Raw genomic sequence first — 18,158 nt, 5'->3', positions numbered from 1 at the left:
AGCGGAAGACTGCGGTCAAAGGCTGATGACCAGCTTCCAGGGTTAAGCAAAGTGTAGAGCCCAGTGTTGTTTAACTAGTAGAGAAGTTTTAAAGTTCAGTCAGGTCGGGCGAAGGCAAGGCCCACCTCCCTTAGGTATATTCCCTCACTCTCTTCTTTATGTTTATAGAAGAGGAAAAGGAGGACATGTTCTCAAAGTCAAACTTGGTCAGAAAAGGCCTAACTGAGAACTTTGTCTTCAGGATTTTTTTTCTTAGTTAACCAAACAAAGAGGTAGAAAATAGGTGAATATAGGGGCGCCTGGGTGGCTCAGTTGGTTAAGCGACTGCCTTCGGCTCAGGTCATGATCCTGGAGTCCCGGGATCGAGTCCCACATCGGGCTCCCTGCTCGGCGGGGAGTCTGCTTCTCCCTCTGACCCTCTCCCCTCTCATGCTCTCTATCTCATTCTCTCTCTCAAATAAATAAATAAAATGTTTAAAAAATAAAAAAAAAAGAAAATAGGTGAATATAACTAGCCAAATTGAATGTCCAGAAATTTCTAGCTTTCTTGCTCAGTGCAATATGCTCTCTTTCACAGCTCTCTTTTGGGAGAGAGAGTCCATAATATCCAGTCGGAGGGGAGAGTATTCTGAAACAAGGTACTGCCTTCAGGCTTCTAAGGGCCCGCATGTCCACGACCCAGACGAGGACACACAAGGGAGGAATTGATCCCACTGGGGGATCAGGAGACAAAGTATGGGGTAGGTAAAAAACATACATGCTACTTCTGAAATATTTATTTATTTATTTTTAAAGACTTTATTTATTTATTTGACAAAGAGAAGAGAGCACAAGCAGGGGGAGCACCAGAGAGAGAGGGAGAAGCAGATTCCCCCCTGAGCAGGGAGCCCAATGCAGGACTCAGTCCCAGGACCCCGGGATCATGACCTGAGCCGAAGGCAGACGCTTTTAACGACTGAGGCACCCAGGCACCCCAAGACTTTATTTTTGAGTAATCTCTACATTCAACACTAAACTCACAACCCTGAGATCAAGACTCACGCTCTACGGACTGAGCCAGCCAGGTGCCCTTGAGATACTTCTTTAAAGCAAAGAAACCAAATCCTGTTTCTTGGTCTGTATTGTTATTTTTACTTCTAATTATTGGGGAGATTAAATGAATTCAAACTAATGGAGATAAAGCGTAGGTTTATTTATATTTTCCTCTTCCTAAATAGCCAAAGAGAGTATCATAAGGATTGCTGCAACAGTATTCACAGGATAAGTATGCCTCCTTCTGTGTGACTGAAGATTCTTTGAAAGTGGTACACTCAAAGGTATAATTCATATATTATATATATTCATGTAATACATATTATTTTCTGTACTATTTGGGAGTAAGTTGCAGATATATCCCTTTATCCCTAAATAGTGTGAAGTTCCTAAAAACAAGGACATGACCTTACATGTCCACGATACAATGATCAAAGTAAGGAAAACCAACAACGATACAGAACTATATTCAAATCTAGAAACTGGGGGCGCCTAGGTGGCTCAGATGGTTAAGCGTCTGCCTTCGGCTCAGGTCACGATCCCAGGGTCCTGGGATCGAGCCCCGCATCAGGCTCTCTGCTCGGCAGGGAGCCTGCTTCTCCCTCTCCTTCTACTCTTCCCCCTGCTTGTGCTCTCTTGCTCTATCTGTAAGATAAATGAAATCTTTAAAAAAAACAAATCTAGAAATTGTATTCTAAGTTTGCCAGTTGTCTCACTAATGTTCTTTATAGCAGCGGTTCTCAAATTTTTTGCCCTCAGGATCCCTTTGTAATCTTGCTAAATAATATCTAAGTATTATTAAAGATGGTATATTAAAAGTTTAACTTCATGCATACATGAAGGAGTCCTGGGGACTTCCTGGGGCTCCTGGACCACACTTTGGGAAACATTGATTTAGTGCCCCCTCCTGCTTTTTTTTTCCTTTTCTAGGATCACACATTGCATTTAATTGTCATGTGTCCCTCTCTCTCTCTTTTTGTTTACAGTCCAGAGGTCTTTCATATTTCCTACACCTATCATGCCATGAGTTCATAGGGAATGGATTCCATCAGCACAGGCTCCTTTCAGTTGGTTCTCACATGTGCTTCTTTGGATGAGGCAGGCTGGTGCTTCAGTTGAACCCAAGTATCTCTCTCTGGCTTTTCTGATGATTTTCCTTCACACGCCTCACGAAGCTATCTCAGCTCTTAGAATGCTTAATATGCTCAACATGCACATTAATTCTCTTGGCAAGAATCTTGCCCTTAACTTGTCTACAGTAATGCCAACAGCATCCTGGGTAACACTGTTGACTTTTCCAGTTTTGTCATGTTAATACTCACGGGGCATTCCTTTTAGCACAGTGCCCATCACCTTGACGTCTACAATATCATCTTTCTTGTGGATTTGTATGTATGTGGCCAAAGGAACAACCCCATGTTTCCTAAAAGGCCTACAGAACCTGCAGCAGGTGACTCTCCTCTTTCCCTTTGTGTTGGTCCTTTTGGCAAATTACTGGAAGACGGTGGATCCAGCTGAAAGGGTATCATGTCTCTAGTGTCTTCTGGTTTGAAAAAGTTGCTCTCTTTTGTCATTTTTTTAAGAGTATAAGGCAGTTATTTTTTATCTTTTTTTTCCCCAAGTAGGCTCCATGCCCAATGCGGGGCTTGAACTCACAACCCTGAGATCAAGAGTCGCATGCTCCATTGACTAAGCCGGCCAGGCACCCCCAAGCCAGTTATTTTTGAAGAATGTCTCTCAATCTGAGTATGTCTAAGGCTTCCTCAGGGTTAGATTCAAGTTATACTTCTTAGGGGGCAAGCATACTACAGAAGTAATATCGTGTCCTTCCCAGTGCATCATATCAGGAGACACATGATGTCAATTTGTTCCATTACTGGTGTGACGTTAATAACTTTGATCACTTGGTTAGGATGGTGTCTGCCAAGTTTTTTTCCTCTGCTGTAAAATGTGCAATTTTCTCTTTTTTATTAAATAAATGTCTTGTGGGCAGATACCTTTAGAATATGTAAATACATTGTTTTTCATCAAACTTTCACCTGCTAATTTTACCATCCCTCAATGATTCCTTTGCAAGACTTTTTAAGCACTGTACTTTCCCAGTTATTTCTCATCTGAGTCCTTAAAAAGGATTATCACTAAAAATTATTAGAATTAAAAGAGATTAACTAAGCTAGCACACTCTCTTGCTGGGCTGTGAGGAAATAGGCCCTTTTAACCATTGCTAATGGGAGGGCAGAGTGCTGTAACCGTTTGAAGGGAAATTTGACAATACCAAAAATTGCAAATAAATTTAGCCTTTGAGCTGGAAATCCCACTTCAAGAAATGTATCCCACAGATATATCTGTATGTGTGTCAATGAGATTACTAATTGTAACCTGATTTATAGTAATAGCAAAAGATTACAAACAACTTCCATCTATAAGGGACTAGTTAAATAAATCAAGGTACATTCCCACTGGAAGACTATGCCATTGTCAAAAAGAATGAGGATCCTTTCTCTGAAATGATATGGAAAATCTCCAGGATAACTAAATAGGGAAAAAAGTAAGCTGCGGATCAGTGTTTAGTATGTTACCTTTTGTATCACAAAGTGGAGATGTTAGGGGTGAGGAGTGGACAGACAGGAGAGGAAGCAAGACTTGTCAATATGTACCTTCTTATTTAGTGTTCTATTTTTTTTCTTTTTTAGAGAGAGAGAGAGAGCATGCACACAAGCAGGGGGCTGGGGAGGGCCACAGGGAGAGGGAGAGAGTGAATCTTAGGCAGGTTCCACACCCAGCACAGAGCCCACATGGGGCTCTATCTCACAACCTTGAGATCATGATCTGAGCGGAAATCAAGGGTCAGACGCTTAACCGACTGAGCCACCCAGGTGCCCCTAATGTTCTACTTTTTAACATGCCCAAGTATCACTTATTCAAACAGGTCTTGACTTTGTGAGCAATAAGGGTGTCAGTGTTGTATTCCACTGAGGCTTGGGGAGAAAGAAGTACCAGGGCATGATGAAGGTGGCACCAAAGAGGATCTGAAGCAGGCTGAGCCCCTGGCTAGCAACAAAGGAGAAAAGGAGAGGGAGACAAGCCCAGTTCTGTGTCTGCAGGTGGAACAGAGATGTTTAGGCATGCTCTGCCTGGCAAAATAATTTCTAATGGCTGTAGAATATTTCATGGTCTATAATTTAACCATTACTTTACATTAGCTTAGGTCAAATTGTTTACATCTTTGAATATGATCGCTATAATAGGTGCCACTTTAGAACACTTCCTATATATTAGGATCTATGCTAAGGGCTTGACAGGCATTAGCTTATATAATTCTTTTGTCAGCTATACAGGTTAGGTATTCTTAGGCCCAGTTTACAGATGAGAAAACTGCTATTCACAAGAGTTAGGAATGTGCCCCAAATTACAAAGCTAGCAAAGCTGAGATTCAGACACTTTGTGCCTGTCTCACAGGTTTTGGGCTCCTATAAAATAGCTATGAAGAAATTGTTGTCTCCAAGTTAAAATTCAGTGTCCGGTTGTTTTTCTTGCTTTTCTATATCATCACCTGGTTCTTCTCCTCTGGATATACTCTATCATCAAGTTTGTCCAAGATTCCCTCCAAATCCAGGGCCCCAGGGCCCAGAAATGAACCCAAGGACTGCCACATTTTTTGGTTACACATAGTTTATTAGAAAGCATTCGTCTCTGATGCACACTCCAAATGAGATTTTCAGTTGGTCTTTGGGAGTCTTTAATACCAGTCTAGTCTCTGGGTCTCATACAGACCCCCTTGCCTTTGCACTGTCTAGCTTTTCATGATCCCAAATCCCTTTCCTCTTAGTTCATCTCAGACTGGTTTGATGAGGAAAGGGAAAAAGAGTTTATATGCTGGGCAAGCTAATCTGGGTCTCCCCTCCCGCCTCCAACCCACTCATCCACAATATTCTATAGTGTTTTAACAATGGTCTATATTTAAATACATAAAAGTATATTTAAATCAAATTTTTCACGGTAACGTCTGACCATTTCTGGAATTGGGGGCAGACTCTATTTTTCTCTGAGTGGAAACAAGGTTGGAAGGAAACAGGGGTCCTCTGTGCTCTGCTGTTAGGGGTAGGTTTGAGGGGCCACAGAGAGGAAAGAATATAGCATTCAGCCACCTCTTTTTTTAATTATTTATTGGTTTAAAATTTATTTGAGAGAGAGAGAGAAGGTGTGCACGCAAATGGGGGGGGGGCGTGGAGGGAGAGGGAGAGAAGCAGACTCCCCGCAGGGTGTGGAGTCTGACGTGGGGCTCGACCCCAGGAACTCGAGATCAAGAGCTGAGCTGAAACCAAGTCAGATGCTTAACCAGACTGAGCCACCCAGGCACCCCACCTTCTCTTTTAAAAAATATTTCCTTCAAGTTGAGTAATAAAGTTAAAAACTTCCTCTTTCCCTACTCGGCCTTTAGTCTCAGTAGCAGCTCCTGAGCAGGTAATTCAGCTGATCCTTACTGTTCATTCCCTCATGTCCTGGGCTGTTCCATTCTTTTCTTTGGCACCAAGAAGAAGACCTTGGCAGAATACAAACAGTAGAGCTGAGCTCCTGCTGCTGGTTACTGAGTAACTCAAAGCTTAACTCTTCGTGGAAATTTGGCAAGGTATCTGGCAAAAAACCAGAGCCATCTCCAGCTCTCCCGGGCTTCTAGTTTACCAGGTAGTTACGTTATTTTAATTGAGGTGAAATAAAGTTTATCAAAATAATCCCTCATTATTACTTGGCAGCTTTTAAGTAAGATTCTCAAAGTATCTCACTGGAATTTGTTCAAATTCTCACACAGGTTAGAAAGTCCAGCTTTTAGTTTCAGGGACACCAAATCAAAGCCACAAATATTTATTGAACATGCCCAGTGCACATGCCACTGGGCTTTCCACGTACCAGGTACTCAATAAATATTTGTGTTTGAAGAAACCCAGCTTCGGAGTAGTTTTGCCGACTTGTTAACAGAAAAATACTTTAAATTCCTCCTAAATGGAAAGTTGAGAGTATTAAAAATGCTTACTTGTCCAGAGGGACTGACACCTTGTATGAACAGAAGTACTGGACGAGGGTATTCTCGGGAGGTTGAGCAGGAGAACGTTGCATGGAGTAAAAGCTTGTTTTCCTACTTTAGTCCAGGAAGCTGTAGGTGGTGAAAGAGACATCAAGAAGGGGAGAAGACAGCAGAGGCAGAGGCACGGGGGGAGAGTTATCTGGAGAAAGAGGGGATGACTTGGACAAACCCAGAAGCAACAGGAAACAACTAGTGAAGCCAAGGCCGAGGGTGAGTACGGATTAACCACGTGACTGGTGTCTCTCACCCACCGCTGCCAAGGTAGGGCTGCTTTAGCTAATCTGTCCAAATCCATTTGAGGGGGGAGGTGGAAAGGAGGATCTAGGAATGAATGTGGCCTGGTAGCTTTTATCCCATCAGGACACAGGGTTGGTTTCGGACCCTTTCCAGATGGTCAGTGCTGAAAACCAACAGACGCTCCTTGGGAATAGGTTGTTCCAACTTTGAACAGAAATGAGCTTCAGTTATCACATTTTGTTCGCTTACCGCAGTTCAGCTAAGCAGGGAATGGTGCTGAAGGCAAAACCCTCAAGCTGCTCAGTGAGAGAAATGGGCCGGCCCACTCTGCAGAGGCAGCCTGGGTCTTGCCCGAGGTCCAGGATTCCTAGGTTGGGTCCATTTCCCTAGCTTGCCAGGATAACAAAAGGCCCAACCAGTTAGACGAGGACCGGCTTAGGGACCGAGGAAAATCAGAGGGCCCCGTAATTTAGATCGTAATAGCCTGAACTTTTTAGACTTGAGAGGATTAAGAAGATAAGCTGAGGCGACTGTAGGTTTTCCTTGAAACAGTATTTTCAAGAGCTTCGATATTGCAAAGGTCATTTTTTCCCTTTAACCTGATGATTTAGGAACAGACCTAGGGCTTGGTGAAGGGAACCATGAGAAGCAGCTGACTTTGGTGGCACCGTTAGTAATGCCAATCATGCTTGTACTGTTTGTTGTCAAGTGGTGGCTCCACTACACACGATCTTGGACGTTCTTCCCTCCTCTTCATTCCCACTATGCTGCTGGCCAGCCCTCATTATTGCTTGGAAGTCTACTGCAACAGACTCATAACTGGGTTTTCCGCCTCAGACCCTATTCTACTGCAAATTACGATAATCACATCTCACTCTGGCTTAAAATCTTTACTGATTTTAACGGCTAAAAGATAAAATTTAAACTCAGAACTGTACACAAAGCTTTCCAAGGCCCGGCCTCCAAACTTTTCTAGCTATCCCCAACTCCTTCAAGTTCATTACAAGGCCACATTCTTTCATGACTATGTATGCGCTCCTAGGCTTGGAGTGTCTATTCTCCACCCTGATCATCTTATAAACCCTTTCATACCTTTATGAATCAACTCTTCAGAAGTAAAAACCTCCCTGAATCACCTTGCTTCCCCAGGTCTATGCATTTTCCTTGAAGTAGTCTCCAGGTAATGCTAATTGTGTCTTACATCTCATTCAATTCACAAAAGTCTGATGGCAGAAAATGGATCTTTCTGTTTCTCAAATTGCTTTACTACTCACAAGTGTGGCCTTCGGACAAACAGGACGGGCATCAGCTGGGAGCAGGTTAGATAATCCCAGGCCCCCCTCCAGACGGGCTGCAACAGTAATGACACTTTAACAAGAGCACCAGGTGAGCACCAGAAGTTCTCCAGTAAATGTGAATAAAGAGGCACCAATCAGATCCCTTCACTGCCGGCTTGCAACCTTTCCTTGGATTCCCTTTCCTTTCCTTTGGAATAAAATCCAAATCCTTTAGCATCAGCAGGCCTCTGTGGTCCAGCTGTGCCTCATCTCTTGCCACGGTCTCATTCCCTCTACTCTTGCGTCAATCACTGTTTCTATAACAGAGATTCTTCTTTCCCAAGAATCGTATTTCATAGAAACATATTCTGTTTTCTCTGACTGGCAGTCTCGTCTCCAACGTTACCTGCCACCCTGTCCATTCTTCAAGTGCCACCTTCGCTGCAACTTCCTCAGGAAAGCCATTGCTGCTCAGCCAAGCAAGGTTAAGTCTTCTTTGTGTACATTCTCACAGCTCCTGGCTCATCTCTTTTGAAGACAATTGTGGCTGAATAATTTTTTGGTAATTCTATTGTTTTGTTGATGATTGTTATCTATTTTTTTGACTTTTTTTTAAAGATTTTGAGAGACAGAGACAGAGATAGCGAGACAGCACGAGTGGGGTGGGAGAGGGAGAAGCAGGCTCCCTGCTCAGCAGGGAGCCCGATGAGGGGCTTGATCCCAGGACCCCACGGCCCCGTCCTGAGCCGAGGGTAGACACCCAACCGACTGAGCCACCCAGGTGCCCCTGTTACCTATTTTAAAACTGTATTCATGTCAATTTCCACAACTGGAGCCTAAGCTCCTTGAAGGTAAAGACCGTATTCTCTTTATCTTCTACAGTGTGGTACATATGATTAAGGACTCAATAAATCAGTAAATACCAAAGTGGGTGTTCAGTGAGTAGTTGAAAGCTCACTTTTGATTTGCAAGGTGTCCCAAATAAGGGTGGCAGCCATTAACTAAATAGGCCACCATGTTGGAAAGTGGAGGGGATTTATTAGTTGATCATTGCAGATTAGCTGGTTACAGGGAATGAAATGCTAATATACACAAAAAACAAACTCACATTAACCTATGTGAGTCTGAGTGTAAAGGTCAGAAAATACCCTACTGCTTGTGAGCAGGGTAGGCCTGGGATGGTGTTAAAGACGGCACGCTGGTTTTGGAATCCCCACTCTAGACTTTCTAACATTCAAGGGTTGTTGCAGTAGTTACCATCCTTCAGACCCTCTGACCTTTTTTTACTCTGGTTCCTTCCCTTGAGGTCAGGTAGGGTACCAAAGACACCTAATTGCTAATTGTTGGTAGGAGGTAAAAATAACCTTCAGTTTATGTGCATTACTTTTCTGTAAAAATAAAGGAAATGCCAGTCATTGTCAGCTCTATGTCTCTTAAAAATAGACATTTACTTATGTAAACTGTATGTTTATGTATGTTGCTATTATCACACTGAACAAAAAGGTATTCCTTGGTCTTACCTAGTACCCAATTTCCCTAATTATTTCAAAAATGTCTTTGCACATTTGATTCACTGGAATCAGGATCCAAATAAACTCCACATGTTGCATTTGGTTTTATTTTTTCTCTTAACTTTCTTCTGAATCTAGAGTAGTCCCTCCCTCTCCCCCTTTTTCTTCTTCATGCCACTGAACTGCTGACTAAGGCATATTTTATACCAGTCTCTAAGAGAAAAATCAACCTACACTTACCCTCTAACTACAAGGAATGACTAATGGGTGGAGATTTCAGGACAATGAGCAGTCAGTAAGAATGGAAAGACAAAAAATAGGTACCCAGGAAGTCCATGTTGCTTAAACATAAAGAAGGTCCTGATTTAAGAGAAGCCGTAAGAACCAGAACTCTGGATGTTTGCCATGGAGTCTCACTGAACAGACCGTAGGATCTCAGAACCACTACCTTTACTGTGCAATTGCTGTAGAACATATGAAGGAATTTGGACTGTAGTGTATTTAAAGTTGGAGTAATTCCTATGATATCTCTACAAAATTGGCTACTGCAAGTATGTGTCTACTTGTGCATAAGTATCTAACTCTCTATTTTTCACACTAAAAAAAGGAAAGGTGTAATAATCCCAAGGTTAGAGTAAAATGGCACACATTCATTTATAAAAAAAGACTACACGTTTCTCCTCATTAATTTATCATTTAATATAAATGCTGACAGAAAGCAGATAAAGACCAGATATTTACAAACCAAAAGGTGAATCACCTCCTTCTACTTGTTAAAATAACCCTTTTATCTGCAACTCTTGGGAGCTTTAAACACTAGTTAGGAGCAACATGAGGCTGAGTCAGTTTCCAAGGTAATAAAGAAAGGAAATAGGATTTTAACAAAATGTGGCATCTTTGATATAAACAACATGCACACAAATAATACAAAATTGAAAAAGATGGCGTTAATCCTTTTAAAAACCTGACAAGTATAACATGTACTTATTCAGACCCAGAATTCTGCTGCCCTAAACATCTTCCTATTACTATTTCCACCTCACTTGTTTTGAAGGCTGTTTAAAAATTGGATATACAAACACATTAAAAAAAGAAGAAAATGGTCCATTTCAAACAGGGTTCTTTTTCCTATTCCAAAAGAACTTTCAAGAGATAAAGTCTTCAAGTAAGATTTCACAGTTTGCCAGAATCTAAAGAATTATTCACAGCTTGTGAAATTTCAACCCATTTGTCTTCATTTAAAAAAAAAAAGTTGAAAACACTTGGAAAAAGTATAATTTCACAAACTTTAGCAATTTAAAAATCAGCTGTCATTTAAGACTCAATATTTTTATTTCTGAACAGGTGGGTGGAGACAGGCAAGAAAAAACAGGGAGCTGAGGCAAGGAAAAAAATAGGAATGCAAGAGAACTTTTTAAAAATGGTATTTTATCTAGCACTGATTTGTAAGAATAGGAGATATAAATTCTCACTATCCAAAACTAAGTGATTTCATGAAGTAATTTATAACCTGACTCAAATCTCATGGGCTCCTTTATTAACCTAAATTATTTTTGTCTTGTTAAATATACCTCTGCAGGGCACAATCACATACAATCAATACGATTGGTAAATTACACAAGCTCTATCCCAAGCAAATATGCATCAATGTTAAAAAGTTTTTTTTAAAAAAACAAAAAACAAAAAAACCCAAAATAAAACAAAATAAAATCCACCCAAAAAGGTGATAATGACTGCAGAATGTCTCGGGGAGACTGGTATAAGCCTAAAGACCAAATTGACCATAGTCAGGGGAAAAGGGTAGCAGGGGTAACAAGGGAAGAGACCACACACAAAGAGGAATCTCACAACTGGAAAATGCTTCAGTGGGTAAAAGATTTTGTTCATCATCTTAATTTACTTTTTCCATTGCTCTTGTTCCAAAAAGTTATAGTAACATCATAAAGTAAGACAACAAGGCCTCTGGATCAGTGAATAAAATGGGAAAAAAAAAAAATCCCCCTCAAGTTCCTTTCATTTCCAGAAGGTGAGAAGAGAAAGGATGAAGGGGGCTGGGATGTGGGGTGTGGTAATGAAGATGTGGGCAACAATACACCTGGAAAAAGTAGCTCTCAGGACAGTGCCTTCGTTGAACAGAGGATGTAAAAATGATAAACAAAAGCTTAAAATACCTTTAAATCAGAGGAATATTTTACAGAGTTGTTTAGATATTATGGTAAGAATGGCAGCCAATCAATGATTACACTATAAATGGTGATTTAAAAAAAAAAAAAAACAGGCAACCCACCCCCACACCCCCAAACCAAAACCCAACAACAAGTAGGCAACCAATTATCCAGTAGTTTCTTTCTATCCTTTTCTTGACCCTTTTATGCACTGGCTGGGGTGGGGGGTAGGGGCTGTCTGACAGTTTCCAGTTACAAGATGACTCTAAGTGTACAACCTAAAATGGATGCCAAAGACTTGTGAGCTCTGTCTACTCAAGAGTTAAAAACAACAAAACAAAACAAAAACAACCAGAAACAGAGAGACCGCAGTACAAGAAAATAAGTCACCTTATCTAGTATATAATATACTAATTCCACAGGATTTGACTTTCCTAAATACACACTTTTGGACACAATATTATCTTGAGGCTTAACTTCTCTCTCTTGGGTTATTGTGCCTTATTTTCTTGTGAAAATAAAGGTTATTACTCTAGGGATGTTCTGTTCAGGAATAAAATTTAAAGTAAATTCAGTGTTTGGCTGAAAATTCAGAGGCTCTGAAAACAAGGATTCCAGTGGTGAGGTTAAGTCCCTTTATCACAATAGGATTTCAAAGGGCTCTTCCCACTTTGTTCAGTGCAGTATTGAAAACCCACCTATTGGGAACACATTTATTATTAAAAGGTGTTACTTTTTCCTGGTGGCGGCAGTGTCCTATTATTTATTAACATCATAGTAGTATTACTTATCAATTAGAATCTGTTATATATGAAAACATCTTTACCAGTCAAAGCAATAAAACCCTAAAAACCAAATCTTAAGTTGGTATTTACTATAATTAACAGTACCTTTTGACAAAAACAGCTTTCTTTTTCAAATGGCTCAGAAAAGTTGAATTAAGAATTTAATAAAATATTAACTGCAATCCACCTACAACTCCCAATAAGTCCTTTCAGCAGGAAAATTTCATAAAGCTGAGCTGAAGCAACAAATAAATATAAAAGTCATAGCTGTCCAAGGCAGAAAGGTATGAATGAGGACCAGCAAAATGAGTAAAATGATGACAGCAGTAAATTGTTTGCTTGTTCAGTTCCTAATGTTGAAAGTGAAATCTGCTTTAGTTTAATTGCTCTATTTTTTTTCTAAAAGGACAGGCTGATTTTTCAGGGAAGAGATCATCTTGCAACACTATCACCAGGTATCACCAACTAAAAAATAAACACAATCAGGCTCTTTTAGGGGACAAATCTAAGTAAACGCTGCAGTTAATTTCCAGGCAGGTTATTAATTTTTCCTCAAAAGTAACTGGGTCTTTCCTTTTAATAAAATATGTATCATTACAGGTGCTTTTTACAGGTAGATTTTATATTATAAAACCTTTACTCAATTCTTTAAAATGAGCAAAAACAAAGTGGAAAAAAGATGGTAAGACCTCCACCCATCACCATGTGTATTTAAAATCAATCAAATACTTTTTAGTGAAAAGAATCTGTTTTTCTCCAAATCTGAATATAATCTTACATGCAGTGACTATAGTTTATTTCTCACCAGTCACATGCTCATGAATTCTTTTACCCAGTCTCATAGCTTGACCATAGTGATATAGATTGTCCTTCCGACACAAGTTAAAAACCAAAACACACAAGATGCTATCATTGACAAGATAATCTTAAAAAACGGGGGTACTGCTTACACACAATGTTGTAAAAGATGACATTCACTGGTTTAGAGAAACTGGTGAATTTTCATTACTTTTACATTTTATAAGGCCAGCTACTGTTAACAGTTAACCTCAGATAAATCTACTTACACAATACAATCAACTCACAAATACTAAAAGGTTTCACAATCAAAATGGCTATTTCCCCCAAAACCAAAACAGAGTAAAGCACAAGTCTTTGGCTCTCCTTTAAAGAAAACAGCAGGTTACCATTCTTAACCAGACCTTTGTTTGCCTACCAGTAGGGCAAATACCACATTTGTGCATCACTGAGTAATAACACCATTAGAAAAGGCAACTTCACAGAAGTTATTGGCTAAGCGAATTCATTTGAATGCTCTGTTTTGAGGCAGCAAACTGTCACTGTTGCAGATTGGGGAGGGCAGTAGGTAAGTCAAGGGGAATTTGCAAGATAGAAAAGGGCCAAGAAAAAAAACTTTGAGCTTTAACCCTGAAGACCTATGGAAAGTCTGATGGAGTTACATATTCATGGTAACAAATAAGAATCATACCAACTTTATGTCTTTTAGGCAAAAGAATAAATACACAGGAAAGTCTAGGAGAAGGGAAGGGAAATAAGATGAGAGAAGGGAATCAGCCACATTAATGCAATACCAAATAATTTTTTATATATTCTGAGTATTTGGATATTTGTAGCTGGCATTAGAAATAAGTGTCTTATCACGTGAATACTATTACTAGAAACCTATGCTATAACTAACTGTTCTTTTGATTACAAAAGTAAAAAGGAATGGATCTTTGGTCACTTTAGCTTCTGTAAATCACCCAAGACAGGATAGCTATTGGACTTATCTTGTGACAGTATCTATAAGGCAAAAGAACCATGTATGTTAGGAAACTGCGTGTAGATATCTTATTCTCAGTTCTTCTACTCCTTTCCAGAGATACCTTGGAAAAAGTAAGTCAAAGTACTTTTATATTCCTAACTATAATAAGATTCTGGTTTTGTTATCTAAACAAGAGTGAACATAATGCTTATTATACTCCTACCTTAACCCTCTCAGAATTGCTCATGTTCATCTGTGATGTCAGTCTTGCTTCTGAATTCAGTGAAAAGCAAATAAAGTCATCTCCAGAAGAAATTAGTATTTTACTTACTAAGTAGAAAGCATAAAAACTGTTATTTCCTATCTGACTGATTTCATCTCTTAACTGTTAAGTCTCTAAAGGCATACATTTTAAAAGCCAAAAAAAAAAAAATCAATGCCTTTCACAGGTTTTGACCAAAAAAAGCTGCTGAATAGTCAAGCAGTTAAAAAAAAAAAAAGAGTCAAGCAGTTTTGCCCAAAAAGGTCACTTACCCTTATTGTTTCATCATTTCACAAAGTGTATCACAGAGAAAAGGGGGGAAAGAAATCCAAACTTTGGAGGTTTTAATTCCTAAAACTGCTTATGTCTACTAGGAAAGTTATAAGAATTTCCATGAGAAAGGCAGAATGACTAATTTAAAATAGGTAAGTTATAGGCACAATGGGATAGGATATCATTCTTCTGCCTTTCTACCCAACCAGAGTTCCTCTAGAGTGTGTGGGGCCTTACAGAGGTACAGCTAGAATTAAGGCTACAATGTAAGAGATCTGTCCCCACCCCGATCCCCAATGAAATTAACTTAAAAAGTGAAAGGGATTATTTTAAGTCAATTCAAAACAGTGGTTTTTCTGGTTTTATTCAGAATAGGAATACTATATGAGTTAACATCTATTCCTGCCTAGCTTACAAAATCAAAATGGTGAAAGCAAGGAGTGTATCTGGAGGATATAAAAACAAGAATAACAGAAGTTGACTTATCAGATGTTTCAATGGATATCCAAAATAGAATTTTACTTTTATTCTGAACTTCAACAAAATACCCATAAATTCCCTTCTAATACCAGAATCATTCTGAGTTCCAAATTGAACCAACTGCTTCTAAAATTTAGGAATTATCTAATATGTCCAAAGGAGAAATAAGATCTGCCCAAATCTGCCTACAGAAGGTTGGAGGCCAAGAATGTTGCCTTTTATAGTTATACAAAAAAATAAAAAATCTTGGGACTCTGTCAGACATACCAAGTTTCTCTCCTTCTCCCAAAAAACAATAAGCACTTACATATAAGAGGGTTTTAAGGAAAAAAGAAAACAAACAAAAAAGCAAAAAAAGCAAGTGTGTATTTTTAAGAAAGGAAAATATGGTATCAACTGAAAAAATGCCTCATCTTCATTCATTGCTTCTACCTCCCAATCAGTCATTTTATCGCAACAGCTGCGCTCATGCGAAAAAATCCTTAAAACATATCCAATATATATACAGATATAGCTATGTATATATGTATATATATATAATATATATAAATTTTTATTTAAATAAAAAAGAAAGCTCGAATCCCAAGCCAATATGTGTATATCAAATCCTTGACCAGCCAGGTCTGTAGGGCATAATCAAATTCAATGTGAAATAGTATATAAACATGGTGCCTTGACTGGGCAAATTAAATAATCGCTACTCAAAAGAGTGTTCTGTTTGGACTCTCCTACTGGTAGGCAATGGCAGGACTGTATTTCCCTCCCCCCTCCCCCCATTTGTTTCAGTTAACAGTACGATGGACACAGAGCTTACACTGAGGTTGTTATGACCTCAGCAGGAGTTAAGGGTTAAGAAAAATAAGAAACAAGAAAAATACAAACTCTTGCTTTTACCCAACCAAAGCAATGCAGTAACTTATTACATAACCAGTGCTTTCTGTTTTAGTAGTATAATCCAGAAAGGGAAATTTCTTAAAAATCAGGCAAACAGAGGGATGGGAAGGTGACTATATCAAATAATCCCACAAAAACGTTTTATAAGGTCTTAGTTCAGTATAGACACATGGCATCAGAATATGTGCAGCAGAAATAAATTTAAAAAAATTCCTTATTCTTTTCAACATTTTCATGAAGCATCTCTTCACTATTGTAAAGTCAAGTCTATGAAAACTGACTTTTAGGTACTTACTACCTACTGGTGCCAATGATTCTGAACAACAACTAGTCAATTCATAAAGTATCCTTAAGATCTGGGCAGTCTGTATTTGCCAAATCTATTTGAAAGCCAGGGGCTTTCATTTTATTTTATACTTTTGGGTTTTGACAGTACAACAAAACAAAAACATCCACTGAAATAATATGACTGTTCATTTTCACTTCAAGTGTTGCAGTTTTAAAACATGGTTGATTTTCCTGTGTTTTTTTTAATACATTTTATGATTTTAGCAAGTTTAATTTGAAAAAGCACAGCTCCAAATTTCCAACCATCAGCTCAATACAGGTAATATACCAACCACGTATTTTCAGTACTAATAAATTACAGTTCATTCTTAAAATAATCTCCATTTAAATATCTAATCAAACAGCCTACAGTATTGGTCTCGCTTTCTGATTACATTAAGAGAATGAAATGGATCCATAATATGGAAATGAGGACTTCAAAAATTAATTGGTAATTATCTCTCTGAAAAAGCTGAAATAAAAACAAAAACAAGAAACAAATCCCTCCTGAACAACAAAAAGTTTTAGTGCTATATGAAAAACATACACATGAAGCCAGTTACCAGAAAGGGAAAGAAAATTATGACTTTCAAGTAATAGCTCTTAGAAAAGCTGGTTTGCTGCACATTTTCTAATAACTAGTCTACTACTGTCTTTTTGTTTCTCAAGCACCACATAATTCTCAAGACAGTGTGGTGCTTTCTATCTGTTTTAATTTATGGGGTTTGTGAAAGTTGGAAAGGATTGGGGGAAAGGAATTATACACTGGGTATGTAATAATACCAAAATACAAGAAAAACCTACTTCATTAAGATCATACAATTAATCAAACAGAGTGTATATATAATATCTTCTTTTTTTTTTAAAGCCCTGGATCCAAGGCGTCCAAAGTTATTAAAATAAAGTTCATTCACAGAACAAAAACAAATTTAATCTGAATTGCTTGCAGATACTGCTAATTTTCTTTTTCTTTTTCCTTTTTTTTAAATTAAAAAATGCATTAATGTGAACTATGTGCAGGGTTTGTTTTTAGTAGTGGTGTTTGTGCACATTGCCTCCGGTACTTTTCCTGGATTTCTCTGACCACTCTCAGAGAAAAAGTTTAGAAGTTATCTGTTCTCCTACCCCTATGCCCCACAAATTGATCAGGAGCAAAAGATAAAAGTTGGACTCTTCATAATTTAGGGAGCAGAAGTGGGTGTGACTCCCGCTCTCTGGGAGTCATTGTTGTCACCTCCTCCCTCGGGGTCCTCTGACAGGTTCAGAGAGCTGGTCTTGTTTGACAGGAGGCTGATATTTTCTTGTGTCAACGCTGAGCCATTTGGTACATCACTGTTAACATTTAAAAAAAAGTTGGAATTTTAAATAAGAGAGAGAGAAAAATGATTTGTAGAATAAAATCAATAGGGCTTCTTTTGTGAGTATGGAAAAATATGCAAGTAGCTTTTAAACTTTAATTTACAGCTCGATGTCCATGCTTTAAGCACAGGGGTTGGCAAACTAAGGCTAAGCAGTGCCTGTTTTTGTAAGTATAGTTTTACTGAAACACAGCTTGCCCATTTGTTTATGTATTGCCTATGGCTCCTTTCACACTACAAGGGCAGAACTGAGAGTTTCCACAGAGATGGTAAGACCCATAATTTTAAATACTTACCATCTGGACTTTAAGAAGTTCCGACCCCTGCTTTAGCAGGCTTACTAGTACAAGAAATTATTTTGAACCCAGGACAGTGTATGGATATAAATAGCTAAAACCTAAGCCTGAAAGCAACAGGGCATTAGAAATTATTGTTATACAATCATCAGGAGGGTAACTCAGGACTATGCAGCAAATGACTTCAAAATACTGTAAGAAAATAATTACAGCTGTGCAAATAAAGAATTATTACAAATCTGTTTATTGTATGGTTGTTCAATGATAGCTGACATGTATCCTTCCAGCTCTAGATGATACGGTATAGACCAAATTAAAAACCAAGGGGATGAGGTGGAAGGTGGATTTGAAAGAGGTTAAATATCCACACACTTTAAAGGACTGGCAAGGTCTACACCAAAATGTTAACACTG

At 38.8% G+C, this 18,158-nt stretch overlaps 1 protein-coding gene and 1 pseudogene across 4 annotated transcripts in view; both read right to left on the bottom strand.

Moving 5' to 3' along the window:
- Window positions 1-2,048: 2,048 nt before the first annotated feature.
- On the bottom strand, window positions 2,049-2,523 carry LOC114223966 (large ribosomal subunit protein eL21 pseudogene; annotated as a pseudogene).
- Window positions 2,524-9,814: 7,291 nt separating this feature from the next.
- The window catches only part of RC3H1 (ring finger and CCCH-type domains 1), a 77,149-nt gene continuing 68,805 nt past the window's right edge, over window positions 9,815-18,158 (bottom strand). For all 4 annotated transcript variants that reach the window (XM_028122951.2, XM_028122954.2, XM_028122955.2 and 1 more), the window contains exon 20: window positions 9,815-17,423. In XM_028122951.2, coding sequence (XP_027978752.1) covers window positions 17,273-17,423 — 151 coding nt within the window. In that variant the 3' untranslated portion in view covers window positions 9,815-17,272. The remainder of the gene's footprint in view (window positions 17,424-18,158) is intronic.

Source organism: Eumetopias jubatus, unplaced genomic scaffold (assembly GCF_037043125.1).
Source record: "Eumetopias jubatus isolate StellerSeaLion01/CBP00866 unplaced genomic scaffold, mEumJub1_p1.0 scaffold_12, whole genome shotgun sequence".
NCBI classification, from domain to species: Eukaryota; Metazoa; Chordata; class Mammalia; order Carnivora; family Otariidae; genus Eumetopias; species Eumetopias jubatus.
The sequence above is the reverse complement of the archived record's forward strand: the minus strand, read 5'-3'. Positions and strand labels throughout refer to the sequence as shown.